The sequence below is a fragment of the Drosophila virilis genome, chromosome 5 (assembly GCF_030788295.1).
Source record: "Drosophila virilis strain 15010-1051.87 chromosome 5, Dvir_AGI_RSII-ME, whole genome shotgun sequence".
NCBI classification, from domain to species: domain Eukaryota; kingdom Metazoa; phylum Arthropoda; class Insecta; order Diptera; family Drosophilidae; genus Drosophila; species Drosophila virilis.
In genome coordinates, this window is record NC_091547.1 from 21527799 (window position 1) to 21546059 (window position 18261).

The window sequence follows — 18261 nt, forward strand, 5'->3', positions numbered from 1 at the left end:
ACAGCCAATCAAGTGTTATCTATAAATTTTGAAGATAGTTAATATTTAGAAAGAATATACTTAAAGGAAATTACCCGGCATGGCACGGCTTATGTGAATATGATTTAAAATACCAATCGTATCGAAATTGTTCTCAATCGCCTTTGCTGCAGAATTTGAACCAGCGACTGCTCGCTTATTAGTTTGACGCTCAGCCACACTGGCTTATAACCCAAGTTAGGCTCACTTTCGATTCAAAAGAAAGGTTCAGTAATTATGTAAGCTTCCTAAAAGGTCAGAGCAAATATTTGAAATGTATATCTCATTTTTTTTAGACATATAGTAGGAATTATTTATAAGATTTGTTATCTTTAAAGTGTAGAAAAACTGCGTTGACTTCTGCAATATTTGTTTAAATTGCGTGTGTGAAAGTTTTTGGCAGTTTTCTAAATGCCAGACCAAACTTCCGGCTTTCCTTGCAGCTGTCCCTCCTATCATTTCCTTTCACTTTTCACATTCTAATTGGAGCAGCTAATTTCCGGCATTAATGGCGGAAAACCTCGGAACAGTTGCCAAAAAAAAGAAAACAGAAACAACAAGCCAAAGTCAAAACAAAAATAACTCCACAGCTCGTTAGGCCTGTGCGTTGCCCGGGACAACGCGCGAGCGGGCAATCAATAAAAAAGTAAACAAAAGTAAAAAATGTGGAAAAAGCGAGGAAAATGCTATTGCAGGTGCGCAGGAATTTGGGTTTACGAGCAGCGCATTGACGTATGGCAGCCGCCAAAATAAATAATATCCTAGTATTCGATTTGGAATGCAAACATAGAGAGTTTGTGCCAGTTTAGAGTTTGAACCAAATCCCTGCCAATGGGCCAGCCAGCAGGATGACGCCCAAGAAAAAGCGACAGCGCGGCGGCAAGAGTCGCGTCCAGGCCCAACAACACCAACAGCTGCTGGCTGCCCTGGAGCTGAACGACAGCTGCTGCGACATTTGCCACTGCGACTGCTACAGTTCGCACAGCAGCAGCAATGTGAGCGGAGGCGCACAGTCGGCAACGGAGCAGCAGCTGCAGCAACTGGAGCACGAGATACACGCCTTGGAGCAACTGCAGCGCAGCGAGAGCGTCCAGTGCGGCCAGCGGCGCAGGCAACGCAGCGCTTCCAAATCCCCAATCCAGGCAAAGGCCACGCACAATCGACGCGGCTCCGCCGAGTGCCAGACGCGCGTCGCCACAGCCTCCGCCAGAGGCAGGCGCTCCAAGAGCGCGGGCAGCCAACGCAGCCAGTCCAGACAGGCAACGCCGGAGAAGCCTAACAAACAGCGAACGGGACGTGCGGGCGCGTTGCGCGATTGCCAGATGCTGCAGGTGAGTGTTGCACGATTCGACCAGTTCGTGCATCCATTTTATACCCTTACAGACGGGTTCGTGACCTTTGTCATGTAATGTGTAACCACTTGAAGAGGAGAGCTTAGGATTATATTAATATATCAATATATCAATTCTTCCATAAGGCATAAATTGACTAGGGTATTTCATCTTCGGTGTGCCGAAGTCTTACCTGCAAAAATCTTCATGTCCGTATATTATTGCTATACTGCAGACTGTGTTTGGTTCACTGAACGCTGTCGATGCCACGACGCTGGCCATCAGCGGCAGCAGCAGATCCAAGTCGAAGTCACAGGAGAACATGGCGCTGGTGCCGTTGGCCCAGAACTTGGCGCGCGGCAACTCCTTGTGCGCCTCCATGGCCAATCTGTGCCTGGCGCCAACGGTGCGCGCCGCCTACGCGCAGGTGCCCAGCCACGATCAGAGGATACTCAATCGGATGGCCGTGAAGCGCAGCGAACGGGCGGCGGACAAGGAGCACGCTTGGCTGGCGCGCAAGTACTGGGAGAATGAGCGGCTGGAGCGTCAGCTACTCAAGTGCGAGCAGCTGGAGGAGTACAAGCGCGCCGTGCACGACAAACAGTTTCAGGACTATCTGATGACCAAGGCGCGCCTCCAGGCGCTGGCCGAGCGCGATCTGGCCGAGCTGCGACGTCTGCGCGGCGCACTGGACGCCAAAGATGCGGCGGCCAAGCAGCGCTTGGACGCGATGCGACTGGAACGTGACCTGACGCTGTGCCAGCGCCGCTATGAGGAATCGCGACGCAACGAGGCCGTCAATCTGCAGCAGGAGGAGCAACAGCTGGATGCGACACTGCGGAAGCGTGACACTTGCATGCGGCTCACACAACGTCTGCGCCGGGCGGATGAGCTGCGCACCCAGCTGCTGGAGGGCTATCTGAAGCGGCTGCAGCACGACAATCAAGTGGAGCAGCTGCATCATGAGGAGCATTGGCGCGAGCGCCAGCAATTGGAGCGCCTGAAGCGTGAGCAGCTGCAGCATGACATACAAAGGAAACGCCAGCAATCGCAGCGCTTTGTGGACTCTCGACAGCGGCGACACGAGGCACGCTTCCGCACTGCCAAGATCTCGGCCAGCCTCAGGGAGCTCGTCCGGCAGTCTGTCACACCTGAATCGGCTCTGGATCAGCATTCGAACAGTTTCTATGCCCAGCAGCAGTCACAGCTGGGTCGCCTGCTTTTCAAGAAAGATTCTGCTAAATAGCTAACCAACGTGTTTTCAAATATGCAATTGTTGTTATTATGTAAATAAAATAATAGTGTAATATTAATAATATTTACAGATGGCGTTTTGCCGTTTTGCTTAATACTAAATCATATCAGGGGCGCATCTTATAGATAAAAGTGTCGCTACAGGGTGGGTGGACCTCACATTAGGACCTCCTGTTACAGCTTTTGACTTATTGCAGCAGCAATCCCCCCCGAGTTCGAATCCTGTTGACGGAATTCAAAGAAAGTCGGACAAAGTTAAATATTTTTTTTTTTTTTTTTTATTTAAAATAAAACCATGATGCAAGTGGAAAAAAAGTTGCCAACAACACGCGGTGTTCCCAAGCGGTCCCCCATCTAAGTACTAACCGCGCCCGACGCTGCTTAATTTCGGTGATCGGACGAGAACCGATGTACTCAGCGTGGTATGGTCGTTGGCGAAAGTCGACTAGCCAAAGCCTGATTTTATTATAAAATTTGGCAAGTGCATTTTGGCTGAAATATGCCAAAAGTATAACTTGAGCCAGTAAGATATTGAGTCGGAAGGCATTTCTTTTTTTTAATAATATTTTAGTTAAAAAATATCAAGTTTTTTATCTGTTAACAAAACAACTATTTTCGCTGAGTAAGGAAAAGACTTTATTTTTTATTTAATATAATATCAATTTTCAATAGGAAAAAATTGAAAATAGAAAAATATAGAAAGTAGAAAATTGGAAATTTCTAGAAAAGAAAAGAAATTTGAAGAGCCTTTAAGCAAGATAAATGTGATAAGTGTTCAGGGAGCATATTTAAAGAATTAATATTTATGCCTTGTGGCAAGTGCTTAGTTGACTTGGACACCAATTTAATTTTAGCAGATTTCGAGCATTTGTTCTTATCTCAAAATTGTTGTAGGAACAATAAAGACAGTCCAACTAGAACCCAGAATGGGAGAGGAGACAGAGGCAGACAGATCACGTAGCCGGCGCAATGGCAACGGCGTGAAGTGTTGGCCACGGACAAAGGCAATGGGCACGGCCGGGATCTGGGCTGGGTTGGGTCAATGTCTGGGCACTTGATTCACCTCGCTGGGGGACACACGTCGCACTTTGCTGCTATGACTAATTGGCCAGGGCGCGGACACACAATAAGCGAATTGATATGTAAATAGTTACTTTAGTGAAATGCCCAACCAGTTACACTATAAGTATTTGTCTCGGACCTGCGGGTGAGATGAGGTTATCATGGCCGATTGTGACTCAGTTGGAGTGCTCTCTGCTCTCTGCTCTTTGGCACTAGCTGTACGCCTCCTGTCGCCAGCCAAACGAATCGCTGACCTAGGCCAGGCGGCGGCGGTCACTTCCCGGTGTTAAATCAAAGTTAATTGGATTAACACTTTTTTTGTGGCTCAAGTCAGGTCCATAATTATGACATATCTCGTTAGTTTTATTTTCTTTTCTTCTTTTCTTTTTTTTTTTTGTTTTTTTTTGTTCACATTATTGTTGTTGTTGTGGTCATTTTGTAATTGAAGCAAATGCGGCCCACAATCAAAATTGTCTTTACTGGCTGTGGCTGTGAATGTGTCTGCTCTGGATGCCTGGCATTTGCTTGTTTACGATCAGACAGTCGGGCACTTGTTTTGATTAAAGGCGTTGATAGTGCTCCCGGTGCACATACATATATTTCTATATATATATATACATATACATACAGTATAACACTGAGAACTCAACGTTCAATGGACAGAGTCGTACTTAGTATGCTCTATAAATAAGCTGAAATTGTTATGGCTCGGGCATTTTCCATGCTGATAAGTTTTGACTATCAGCGGAAAATTATTAAATTTTATGGTATGAGAATATTATTATTTATTAGTGTTAAAGGTCAACGCTTCTTTTGTTGTTGCAGTTATCGAATAGATATTTAACATAGCACAAACATAGCCTGAGCTTAGATAACAAAGCACAAACATAGCCTAATTAAACATAGCATATTTAACATAGCTTAAACATGTTATTCGAAACATGTTAACAATTGAATGAGGTTTACAGAGGTTAACAGAAAATAAATATATGCTGAATGGAAACTGGATCCATATGATAAAAATATGAATTTTAAATTTTAATTTGGAATCTTTAAAATTTAATTTGCAAGCTTTAAATGTTATTTAATTAAATTCTTAATATAACATTTTTTTTCTTTAAACTTTCATCAATTTCAAATAAAAATTATTTTTAAGGAATATTTGTCTGGAATGTTTAATATAACGAATTCTTTTATAGAGTATGCCTAGTTTAATTTAAAATTTAACAAAAAAAATGCGAAAGAAATTGCTGGAAAAATTACTTGCGCTTTTTCAACATTCACTATCTTACATTTTATTGTAGTTGTATTATCTGTGGCAAATATACACTTTTCATTTTTATTTATAATTATTGTATACATTTAATTGTTGGACTTAATAGGTACGATAGGGCATACATATTTATAATATATATATATATATATATTATATACATATAAATATACAAAGATGTTAAATAATGCGATAAGCTTGGTTTCGTAAGATTTTAAGCGCGTGCTTCTATCGAAATTAAAGTTATATATTATATATAATATATAATAAATGGTCTCAAGGTCTTTTATATTGTTGCAAATTTGGACGTTGTTATGAAATATTTAAAAATATAGAAGACCTTAATAATTGTTCATTTCTAATTTATTCATTTTATGGAATGCAGCTCAACTATGCTTAAAAATATTGTGGATATATATGAAATATATTAATATTTATATTGCCAATAAATAGCTTTGTTTTAGATTATTATATATATATATAACTATAATAATATAATAATATAGATATAACTAATAATTAATTTAAAATTTAAAAATTAATTGTTTGCTATTTTAAATATTTACTTGAATTTAAATTAGATTTTTGTTAATTTCGAAAGAAAAACATTTAGACAAATTTTGCTTGGATCCGCCACAAAGCAAAGATAGCTCACAAATTATATATATTTTCAAATTTCTATTCAGATTTGATCTGATGTCATTGCTAATACTTCCAGCTGCTGGACATGCAGAGGGCGAAACTTTTAAATTTGCAAAAGCAGCTATTAATTTTTAAGCACTTTAGAATTTTAATGAATTTTTCATTGAATTCGCTAATTTTCTTATGCATAGTTTTTAGGAAGGAATTTAGTTTATTAATATTTGCTTAGTTAAAAAACGAAGTAAGCTAATTTTTGGTGTCTGAATCGCACACTAGGCCTCAATATCCATGGAGTCTGTGTATTTGAGATTCAGCCGCGCCTCAATAATATTCGAATGCTGTCGCAGAGTGTGATTGTTGAGATTGCCAACGCTCTGATAGGACTTGTCGCAGTAGGTGCAGGCATACGGCTTCTCGCCGGTGTGGACCAAATGGTGCGAGTTGAGGTGGCCCCGCGTGAAGAAGGCCTTGTTGCACTTATCACATTTATACGGACGCTTGGACATGTCGGGATCGTGGGAGCGCATATGGGTGCGCAGATCCGATTTGGTTGGCCACGTTTTGCCGCAGACGCTGCAGTCAAAGATGCGCGGCTTTGTTTCGCCCGTATGCATGCGGGCATGCGAGATCAGTTGGGTGCGCAGCACGAAGCGCCGATCGCACAGCTCGCAGGCAAATGGCCGTTCCGTCGAGTGCAGCGATGTGAAATGATAGCGCAGGCTGTGACGCGATGCGAAACTCTTCGAGCACACCTCGCACTCATAGCGCAGCCCATCGCCCAGTCCGTGCACCGATATCATGTGCAACTTCAGCTGAAAGTTACGCGTAAATTTCTTCTCACATTCGCTGCACGGACGCAGCGATTTTGGTGTCCTGGTACGCGTCGCGCCACCTGTTGTTGTCCCCGACTTGTTGCGTGGCGCCCTCTTGCGCTTGGGCACATCCACTGGCGCTGGCATACTGTCCGCCTTGCCGCCCTGCTGCTGCTCCGCGGGCGCATTGCTTGCCTCCAGTTGCTCCAGTGTGGCGGGCAAATGGATGGGCGTGTTCAGTGTCCCGGTATCCCAGCTGGCAAATGTCGTCTCTGGCTGCTCGTAACTGGACCGAAACAAATCCGACAAATCCATGGTACCTGTCAGGTAAGAGAAACACGTTATTTACTTTGCATATGTGGTATAGTTATATCTGATAAATCTCCTAGGTTGCCCAAAAATTCGGCACTATTTATTGAGAGTAGGGTTTCTGGACATGAGTTTACAGACAACCTGCATATTCACTGAGAGGGCGTGTCACACAACCACATCTTTTAGCTTTACCAACTTTAATCTCTTAAGCAATTATCTACTATGAAAGTCTGGAGTAAATACATATAGTCTTAAGATTTGAAGACTATCTCCTGATCAAATCGCCACAATTCCGTTGTTCGAAAGGTATTCTTGTCTTGGCTGGCTTTCAATCTATAGTTAAGAAGCGTTCCAAACACAAACCCGAAGAACCTTTATTAAATGAACGAAAGGAAATAGGAAAAGTATATGGATTTTCTAAATATTTTGGATAATCTCTTCTCTTTATTTGTATTTGCCTTTCAATATTGGTAATCAAAACCAACCGAAAATCAGCAAATTACAAAGCTGCCAAAGGGCTATAAATAGTATCTCAAATAGGATTTTGTAATCTTCAGATTAGCTTGTTTGCTTTCGCTTATAGGCTATAAAATCAATACTACACAATATAGGAGTCTATATCGAGGGTTTTGGATATGCAAAGGTCATCTTTGTATATTCCTAACAGTTCTTGAGAGATTGTTTGTATTACAGCTATATGATTTAATAAATATGATATAACAGTTTGATGCCGATGAAATTTTGCTGATAGCGAATTTCGTAATAGCTCAGTTTTGTTGAAGTATCTACAAAAATTTCAAAAGTAGAAATTTCGAACGATAGCTTATATGAGAGCTTTCAGTTGAATCGAAAGTGGGCCTGATAACGAATTGGCGCTCATGATACGATTTATCAAAATATGTGCCATTATTTCCGCAACAAACCTATGGAAGCGGAAATCTTGAAGGTTAAGATAATGCTGAATCATGACCTGGCCTGACCTAGCGCATGTTACTAAATTCCAAAATGAAAACTGAAGCGGCATTATGCCAAACATTATTCAAAGATTTGTTACTCACCGAAATCGACCGGTTCCAGCTGCGATGACATGGACGTTGATTTGGCCTGCTCCAGACAGCCGACTTCGCGTTCGAGGCACTCGAGCGCATCGTCCAGTGCCTGCTCGTGCCGGGCACGTAAGATGCGTTCAGATTCCTCGCAGCGCTCCCGGAACTCGAGGGCATCGTGCAGACGATGCAGGCACAGCTGACATATGACATCGCTGGGCACAATCTGTAGATTGGGCGCCAGGGTGAGCAGCTCGATGCTTAGCTGATTATTGTCACGAATGCTGTGGCACTGCGCCGGCTGCTCCATCAGGCAGCAGCGGCAGACCACGAAGACCGAGCGATTCAGCAGCGGGAACATTATAAATAATACTTAGGACCGTCCGTCCGCTCAGCTGGACCGTTGCTGGACGTCTGAGATGCGAGCGAATAATGACAACGGCCTCTATCAGAGACCCAAGTGCTGCAGCCGGTGTCGGTGCCGCTGCCTCTGCCGACGTCGATGCCTCTGCCTCTGCCTCTGCCACTGCCACTGCCACTGCCGCCGCCGGCTCAGGGCGCACCGATAGCCCTTGACATGGGCCCTGGGCGATAAGCGGCCCGGGACTGTCTGTCAACGTTTGCTAATTTACAATCGCTGCTTACTAATTGATTACCATTGAGATCTGAATTGGGGATCGGCTATCTACGGTAACTGCAGCAGCGGCTCCATACGACCTGTTACCATAGGTCTTATCAGTACTGGGCACTCTCTACTGATGAACTGGTTATCTCATCGTTATAATTCGCTTTGGGTGGTCTTAGAGCTGTTTTTGATACCATCGCCCTCTGGATCTTCCAAAAATAGTCGGGCTCTTATCTCTCCTTATCGCCTGGTCGTGTTGAGCTTTGTACCGAGCGAACCCGCTCGGGTTCCCGCATTCTCTGAATGACACAATTTATTTGTTGTATTCATGTTCGGCTTTTGCCATTCAAATTTTCTAAAAGGATATTTCAAATGGGTTTCCTTCATAAACCTACTTTGTTTAGAAATCGCTTCCACGGAATCTGCTATGAGCTAGGTTTTCAAATTAAACTGCGAAAAAATTATAAAAAAAAGTTATCTTGACAAGCATTCTGGCTGCCTTCTCCATATAGACCACATACTTCTAATTTCAATTATCCTAATGTTGTCCGACCTGGTCTTGAGCCTGAAATGTACAGCTAACTATTGAGGGTGACCTCGCCTTTGGCAACAAAATGGGTTTGGGTTAGAGGCTCTCTCGAATCCTTGGCCAAACTCTTATAAAATGCATTGTACTCCACCTCAGTGACTTTGGCTGGTTTGCGTGTTCAGAAGGGCAGAATATCCCAGAAAATCTCAGGCCTGGTCATAATTCTCCTTAGCTTTTACATCCTCATCGACATCCTCGACATTATCTTCGGACGGGCATCATCTGCGCAAAAACTGATTTCAGGGTAGAAAAAGAATTGATTGCATTTATTTTTTGTATTGAAGTTAGGGCCTGAAAACTTTTAAGGCTAAGGGGCGGGAAAGTCAAATAAATCGATAGCTACAACTACACTCAAAGAAAAATTTCGCTAAATTTTAGAAAATTGCATTAAAATGAATTTCAAAGTACAGAGAAAGTAACCTTATAATACTCTATGTAAGGATACACAAAAAGCCGATTGATTCAGCTGGTTAATACCCTAGCTGGATCGTTGCTGAACGTCTCAAGCGTTTTGAGCGAATAATAACAACGGCCTCTATCAGAGACCCAAGTACTGCAGCCGCTGCCTCTGCCGATGTCGATGACTCTGCCTCTGCCGACGTCGATGCCTCTGCCTCTGCCTCTGCCTCTGCCTCTGCCACTGCCACTGCCACTGCCGCTGCCGGCTCAGGGCGCACCGATAGCCCTTGACATGGGCCCTGGGCGATAAGCGGCCCGGGACTGTCTGTCAACGTTTGCTAATTTACAATCGCTGCTTACTAATTGATTACCATTGAGATCTGAATTGGGGATCGGCTATCTACGGTAACTGCAGCAACAGCAGCGGCTCCATATGACCTGTTACCATAGGTCTTATCAGTACTGGGCACTCTCTACTGATGAACTGGTTATCTCATCGTTATAATTCGCTTTGGGTGGTCTTAGAGCTGTTTTTGATACCATCGCCCTCTGGATCTTCCAAAAATAGTCGGGCTCTTATCTCTCCTTATCGCCTGGTCGTGTTGAGCTTTGTACCGAGCGGGTTTCCCGCATTCTCTGAATGACACAATTTATTTGTTGTATTCATGTTCGGCTTTTGCCATTCAAATTTTCTAAAAGGATATTTCAAATGGGTTTCCTTCATAAACCTACTTTGTTTAGAAATCGCTTCCACGGAATCTGCTATGAGCTAGGTTCTCAAATTAAACTGCGAAAAAATTATAAAAAAAGTTATCTTGACAAGCATTCTGGCTGCCTTCTCCATATAGACCATATCCTTCTAATTTCAATTATCCTAATGTTGTCCGACCTGGTCTTGAGCCTGAAATGTACAGCTAACTATTGAAGGTGACCTCGCCCTTGGCAACAAAATGGGTTTGGGTTAGAGGCTCTCTCGAATCCTTGGCCAAACTCTTATAAAATGCATTGTACTCCACCTCAGTGACTTTGGCTGGTTTGCGTGTTCAGAAGGGCAGAATATCCCAGAAAATCTCAGGCGTGGTCATAATTCTCCTTAGCTTTAACAACCTCATCGAATCCTCGACATTAACTTCGGACGGGCACCTCAACATCTGCACAAAAACTCATTTCAGGGTAGAGAAAGAATTGATTGCATTTATTTTTTGTATTGAAGTTAGGGCCTGAAAACTTTTAAGGCTAAGGGGCGGGAAAGTCAAATAAATCGATAGCTTCAACTACACTCAAAGAAAAACTTCGCTAAATTTTAGAAAATTGCATTAAAATGAATTTCAAAGTACAGAGAAAGTAACCTTATAATACTCTATGTAAGGATACACAATAAGCCGATTGATTCAGCTGGATAATACCCTTAGCTGGATCGTTGCTGAACGTCTCAAGCGTCTCGAGCGAATAATAACAACGGCCTCTATCAGAGACCCAAGTACTGCAGCCGCTGCCTCTGTCGATGTCGATGACTCTGCCTCTGCCGACGTTGATGCCTCTGCCTCTGCCTCTGCCACTGCCACTGCCGCTGCCGGCTCAGGGCGCACCGATAGCCCTTGACATGGGCCCTGGGCGATAAGCGGCCCGGGACTGTCTGTCAACGTTTGCTAATTTACAATCGCTGCTTACTAATTGATTACCATTGAGATCTGAATTGGGGATCGGCTATCTACGGTAACTGCAGCAACAGCAACAGCTCCATACGACCTGTTACCATAGGTCTTATCAGTACTGATTATTCAATGTTTAGCACTGACGACTGATCTCATCGTTATGTTTCGCTGTTTTTGATACCATCGCCCTCTGGATCTTCCAAAAATAGTCGGGTTCTTATCTCTCCTTATCGCTTGGTCATGTTGAACTTTGTACCAAGCGGGTTTCCCGCATTCTCTAAATGACATCATCTATTTGTTGTATTCATATTCGGCTTTTGACATTCATCTGGAAGGATCCTTAGAATGGTTTACCATTTGGCCTACAGTCGCATATTTTGAAATTTTCAAATCACATTTAGCAAATTGTCTAAGATCCGGAAACGTAATTGGAAGCAAGCGTATGTGTTTTTTCCGGTTCCTTTTTTTTAAAGTTTGTTAATAGAAATATGAAAAAATCGAGAAAAGATGCTTAGGGCCTGCCAGAACATGTACAAGGTAGGATTCATGTTATATCTTATCAAATTTCAACTGAGTTAAGAGTTAAGAGCCGAAAATCACAGCATACTATATTTCGTTTTGATTTGTCAAAACTTCTATAAATAATACACAAAACATATTTTAGAACTCAGTAGACTTGTATAGTATAACTTTATTCTAAAAGATGAATAATGTAACCACCTGTTCAATATTATGTTTTGGGTTTCTGCTGTGCATTTTAAACTGTGGTAAGTGGAGAATTTGTTGGTACAGACTTTGATAAGATTTAGGTTTTATTTAAAATAATATGATATAAAATATGCATTTCCTTTAAGCGATAACTCGCTTCGTTTCCTCAATATCGATAAATATCGAAGATGTTTATTTATAACATGATAAGAAATGTAAAAAAACTCGATTGGAACAGCTCGAATATTATGAAAAGGTTTGATAGGTCACTTGGTTGTGCCCCTTCATCAACTTTTTATTTAAGTAAAATATATAAAAAAAAATGAAAAAGGATGTCTAAGTCAGTCGGGCTAGACAGTTTTGTATATTTTAGTATAGATGTATGAATACACCTGTAATCTAATATAACTATTTGCAGAGTCAAAAAATATAACAAATAATGAATGTATCAATTGCACCGTATATAGTGGCAATTGTAAAATGAACACTACGGGATGGGCTCCATTTTGGATGTCCAAGGGGGATCATCGCATAGTTAGGAAATTGCGCACCTATACGGACGGGGATCCACATCTAGCTCTATGCGTTATTGATGGTTATGAGATAACAGGTAAATCGAATTATTTATATTCATGAGAAATGCATCCATTAAATTAACAGAGTACTACAGCTGAAATAGAAACATTTATATGCTTTTGGGCACCATATATGGGATGTCAGGCTGCTGCCAGTAAGAATTACATAAATATACATCATATGCATCATATAGCCTGTCAAGTATGTGCCAGATATTGCAAATGCCAGAAGCAAAGGATTACTGCAAAAGCTAGTCCGTCTTCCAGCTATTTTGGTATGCCTGGCAAATGGTTAATGCTTTGGCCTTTCATCTACGCATTCGCTTAACTTGAGCATTTATTCCCCAAGTTGGAAAACTCTCTTCGGAAATATATATAAAAATATTTATATATACACTTTAAAAATTAAATATTTAACAATGTCTTATGACCCTTAAGAGAGTCAGTTAAATAATAAAAATAATGCGCTGAGCTGAAGTTAATTTGCAGATCATTTATTTTTCAATTATTTCCAGAACTTTAAGAGGGTCAGTCGAGGTGCTACGAAATTGGAAGCATGAAAACTTTCCTAACTCAAGGAGAACATGTGTGCTAGATCTATGCTAAGCTGCCGTCACAAACATTCTAGTTTCAATATGACATTCAAATGTGTGTAAGTCCTGAGTTCAAAGATTAACCCGTACGACATTTGAGGAAGGAGGAGGTATCCAGAGTTCTAGAACTGTGTAAACTATACGAGAGTATACATCCCCACTTTAAGACCTCTAGCTGTCAAAGAATCATATGTCGAATCGGATCCTTATCAATTTCATGGAAGCAAGGCAAGTTATCGATGATTTGATATTTCAAATCAAGACAGATCGACGAACCTGATACGAATATGTGTATCCCTGCGATCATTTCTAATCAATTCCCGACTAGTTATGTATATTTGCACAGAAATTGGTTTTATTATGCTGCTGATTAATTTGATATTTTTGATATAAAAGACTTAGTCGTGTCTTTCCTATTTGGTGCTGAAGTAAGTTTAGATATATACTCTTCTGAAATATTCCAAAATCTATTTGGGCCCGAAACGTTTACAATACTCAGCATGCTGGTATTTAAAGATCATTTTTATTTTGCTTTCTGTTTAAAATTATGCAAACTTCGTTGCTTTTTAAATGGCTTTTATACCTTTCTATATGTTATTATACAGACAGTAAGTATATGAATAATACATACAAATTATGTTTATAATAAATGCCACAGTGTCATGCCACATCGAACAGTTGCAAGTGGTCAGTCAAATAATGTATGCGTCTTATGCGATGAATATGTTTATAAAAATTGTATAGTGGCCAGGACTGGAATGGCTGCCCATTCGTCCACTGCTTGGGATATGGTTAAGGTTGAAAGACTCACAGTTGGCGAACAGCATGAAAGTCAATTTAACAAATGCGTTAAGGGCTATAAAATAACCGGTAAGTATAGGATATAATAAATGAGCTTTTTGCATCCCAGCATCAAAGATCATTTTGGTATTTCAGATGATTTAAATAAATTTGTTTGCTTTTGGTCTGCCGAACTGGGCTGCCAAGCAATCGCAAATAGTACACAATTGAGCAATACAGAATCAATTTGCAAGGCGTGTGCCAAGCACTGCGGCTGCGAGCTGTCCAGTTCAGCCTTACCTGGCATCGATGCTGTGCTAATATTAACCATATGCCTTGACCTGATCATTATAACTTTGTCGTAACTTAATTAAAAATATATGAGAAATACAAAAAGTTATTTATTAATTTATTACTTAAATTTGCGGAGAGGCATATGTACAGGCAGAAGAAAACATTGAGAAGAGGAAGATGAGTTGAGTCCATGCCTCGTCTGCTCAATGTAGAATAACTTGCGTAATTCGGAAGTCATTCCACTAACCGACTCGGCACAGTACGTGAAATCTGCGTGGTAGCCGTGAGTGATTGTCCAAGCATTGGCATTTACCAAGCATCTGCGAAAGGCCCAATCAGTGGTAAGATACTTGTACCAAGCCATGAGCTAAACCAGAAGCAGCCTGGTCTGGTACGACGCGCCTCGAATGGAGTAAGAGTTGACCCATTTGTTGGCGTGGGACAGAAATGTTAAGCAGATCGGCCGTGGTACTACGGGCAGGCAGGCGTCAGCGAAACTTTGTTCCTTCCTGGTGTTTTTGACTGCGGTTCCTAGAGGAGTAGCATGGTTGCTGTGGTTTATACCCAAATACGTGGCTAGAGCTCGGCGTGGAGTTGCGTAACAGTCGGGGGGGCTGTATCCACAGACCAGCTAAGGTTTTAGGTCGTAGTAGTTATAGTAGTTATATATATAATAATATAGTTATATATTGGTGTAACATATTACTAGGTATAAACAGATCCACATCATTTCGTATTCTCCGCCCAAAATTGTATGTATTTTAACATATAAAGCAGATTAATATTAGTCTCAACATGAGGAAAAGTGAAAACTACGTTTTATCAATTATGCTTATTGCTATTGTAGTTTGGAAATCGGGTAAGTTATCTACTGCACGTTGTTTCGTAATAATGGAAAAATGTTACAATTTTTAGAGGCATATGATGATGACGAATTGAATAATCAATGTGTCGAATGCGATAATGGAGATTGTAAAATATTCTATAAAGGTTGGATGTTCTTAAGAGATCATCCAAAAGATAAGACATTAGTTCATCGAATTCCGCAAAACACAGACACCTATGATCCATTGGCTGAATGCGTATTGCCGGGTTTTCGTATAAAGGGTAATTTTTTAATTTGCAGTAAGTATTAACAGCTAATAAATTTTACACCGATTATGCAGGTAACTTGGAAAATTTTCTATGTTTTTCGTCGCCAATAATGGGATGCCAGCCAGTCGCAAATAAAACATTGATTACGCTAAACAAATCTGAAAAGATGTGTTCGGTGTGTCTTCAGTTCTGCGGTTGTAATTATCCAGGAAGATCCTCATCCATCGTAAGCAGCCAAGTTGTACTATTATCTATGTGCTTTATTGTGTTTTTGGTAGGCATATAATAAGGAGAATGTTTTAACAGATCTGTAACTCAAAAATAAATAAAAACATAACAAATATCTCGTGAAAGAAGTCACTTGGCCTACTAGAAAAATAACTACTAAGAAACAATTATTAAAATATAAAACATAAGATTCAAGGCTGTGAGAAAAAGAAAAATATATCGAGATATCTAATTACAGATGTGTATATTTAGCTAGGTCTGAAATTATATATGCCCGAATTTTAAATGTATTGAATGATGGAAATATTTTAAATTATTAAATTATTAATCGGCTAGTTTTGATAAGAATTATTTTTGCAAGCTAAGAGATCGTGACGCGGGGTTTTCAGTGATAATGTGTACCCACTTGCATAGTTTGTATACATATAGTATGTAAAGGTTATAGAGCTTAATTAGCTTAATTTATAAACAGGGAAAGCCCCTCAATAACATATATATTTAGCTAACATAGACCTGTTATCTGTAACAGATCTATTCGCATGCACTCATAAGTTTCTCAATGTACATACAGGTATATAAGGGCTTATTTATGCCAAGTAATATTGTTACATGCCACGTGGTTTGTGAACTTGATCTCCTTGATTAGTCATCTATAAAGAATTTTCGCGACATTCTTATGGTTAATGATCCCAACGCAACTGCAATGAACATGTCCCCACATTTCTAAGACCTTAAATGAACACTTATTTAATCAAATATTCGCAACACAGTGAGAAAAATTTTCCTGGAATAACAGAGTGGCATTCATGTAATTTTCAAATTAAAGTGATTAACCGCAGGCAGCTTCGCTTGAACGTATGAAAACAGATGAATAAGAAGCACAGAGTAAGACCTAAAGTACGTCAACATCTCAATATCAAAGTTTTTGGCACAGTGCACGCTGCGGCTTTTATGCTGCTAATGTGTAAGAATCGCAGCATCATTCAAAATCCAATCAACGCCTCCTTAATGCTGCGATGTTTACCCAGGCTCACACATATATGTTTTTATATATATAGAATGTCGCTAAACACTGATTGCACAGAATTAAATTCAACTATACGACTCGCGGTCGCACACAGTACGTAGTACTCGTAGTACAGAGATACAGATACGGATACAGATACAGATACAGATACAGATACAGATACAGATACAGATACAGATACAGATACAGATACAGATACAGATACAGATACAGACAGATACAGATACAGATACAGATACAGATACAGATACAGATACAGATACAGATACAGATACAGATACAGATACAGATACAGATACAGATACAGATACAGATACAGATACAGATACAGATACAGATACAGATACAGATACAGATACAGATACAGATACAGATACAGATACAGATACAGATACAGATACAGATACAGATACAGATACAGATACAGATACAGATACAGATACAGATACAGATACAGATACAGATACAGATACAGATACAGATACAGATACAGATACAGATACAGATACAGATACAGATACAGATACAGATACAGATACAGATACAGATACAGATACAGATACAGATACAGATACAGATACAGATACAGATACAGATACAGATACAGATACAGATACAGATACAGATACAGATACAGATACAGATACAGATACAGATACAGATACAGATACAGATACAGATACAGATACAGATACAGATACAGATACAGATACAGATACAGATACAGATACAGATACAGATACAGATACAGATACAGATACAGATACAGATACAGATACAGATACAGATACAGATACAGATACAGATACAGATACAGATACAGATACAGATACAGATACAGATACAGATACAGATACAGATACAGATACAGATACAGATACAGATACAGATACAGATACAGATACAGATACAGATACAGATACAGATACAGATACAGATACAGATACAGATACAGATACAGATACAGATACAGATACAGATACAGATACAGATACAGATACAGATACAGATACAGATACAGATACAGATACAGATACAGATACAGATACAGATACAGATACAGATACAGATACAGATACAGATACAGATACAGATACAGATACAGATACAGATACAGATACAGATACAGATACAGATACAGATACAGATACAGATACAGATACAGATACAGATACAGATACAGATACAGATACAGATACAGATACAGATACAGATACAGATACAGATACAGATACAGATACAGATACAGATACAGATACAGATACAGATACAGATACAGATACAGATACAGATACAGATACAGATACAGATACAGATACAGATACAGATACAGATACAGATACAGATACAGATACAGATACAGATACAGATACAGATACAGATACAGATACAGATACAGATACAGATACAGATACAGATACAGATACAGATACAGATACAGATACAGATACAGATACAGATACAGATACAGATACAGATACAGATACAGATACAGATACAGATACAGATACAGATACAGATACAGATACAGATACAGATACAGATACAGATACAGATACAGATACAGATACAGATACAGATACAGATACAGATACAGATACAGATACAGATACAGATACAGATACAGATACAGATACAGATACAGATACAGATACAGATACAGATACAGATACAGATACAGATACAGATACAGATACAGATACAGATACAGATACAGATACAGATACAGATACAGATACAGATACAGATACAGATAAGATACAGATACAGATACAGATACAGATACAGATACAGATACAGATACAGATACAGATACAGATACAGATACAGATACAGATACAGATACAGATACAGATACAGATACAGATACAGATACAGATACAGATACAGATACAGATACAGATACAGATACAGATACAGATACAGATACAGATACAGATACA

General features: G+C 40.1%; 3 protein-coding genes and 2 non-coding genes across 8 annotated transcripts; 3 read left to right on the plus strand and 2 right to left on the minus strand.

The window, feature by feature from the left end:
• The first annotated feature begins 6 nt into the window (after positions 1-6).
• Positions 7-2648, plus strand: LOC6625243 (coiled-coil domain-containing protein 177). The gene is made up of 2 exons (XM_002049160.4): positions 7-1349; positions 1585-2648. The coding sequence occupies exons 1-2, from the start codon at positions 867-869 to the stop codon at positions 2593-2595; spliced, it is 1494 nt and encodes a 497-aa protein (XP_002049196.1). The 5' UTR covers positions 7-866; the 3' UTR covers positions 2596-2648.
• A 272-nt stretch (positions 2649-2920) lies between these two features.
• Positions 2921-3039, minus strand: LOC6626849 (5S ribosomal RNA). The gene has a single exon (XR_048968.1). It is a non-coding gene; the product is annotated as a 5S ribosomal RNA (ribosomal RNA).
• Positions 3040-5477: 2438 nt separating this feature from the next.
• Positions 5478-10043, minus strand: LOC6626848 (zinc finger protein 782). Its single transcript, XM_002049159.4, has 4 exons — positions 9735-10043; positions 8897-9197; positions 7763-8825; positions 5478-6712 (listed from the first exon to the last, which is right to left on the minus strand). Exons 3-4 carry the CDS (start codon positions 8109-8111, stop codon positions 5853-5855), a joined length of 1209 nt encoding a protein of 402 aa, XP_002049195.1. The 5' UTR covers positions 8112-8825; positions 8897-9197; positions 9735-10043; the 3' UTR covers positions 5478-5852.
• Positions 10044-11439: 1396 nt separating this feature from the next.
• Positions 11440-14074, plus strand: LOC26531497 (uncharacterized). 4 transcript variants are annotated; one of them, XR_011416909.1, is made up of 5 exons: positions 11440-11458; positions 12145-12336; positions 12817-13502; positions 13553-13764; positions 13831-14074. XR_011416909.1 is itself a non-coding variant. In XM_032437287.2 (5 exons), exons 1-3 carry the CDS (start codon positions 11722-11724, stop codon positions 12822-12824), a joined length of 264 nt encoding a protein of 87 aa, XP_032293178.2. In that variant the 5' UTR covers positions 11649-11721; the 3' UTR covers positions 12825-13502; positions 13553-13764; positions 13831-14074. The 4 variants fall into 4 exon arrangements, 1 of the variants encoding a protein (XP_032293178.2); XR_011416910.1 differs by lacking the exon at positions 11440-11458 and adding an exon at positions 11649-11785 and having other exon boundaries at positions 13573-13764; XM_032437287.2 differs by lacking the exon at positions 11440-11458 and adding an exon at positions 11649-11785.
• Positions 14075-14664: 590 nt separating this feature from the next.
• On the plus strand, positions 14665-15404 carry LOC26531678 (uncharacterized). The gene is made up of 3 exons (XR_011416912.1): positions 14665-14827; positions 14884-15075; positions 15135-15404. It is a non-coding gene; the product is annotated as an uncharacterized protein (transcript).
• The last annotated feature ends 2857 nt before the right edge of the window (positions 15405-18261 follow it).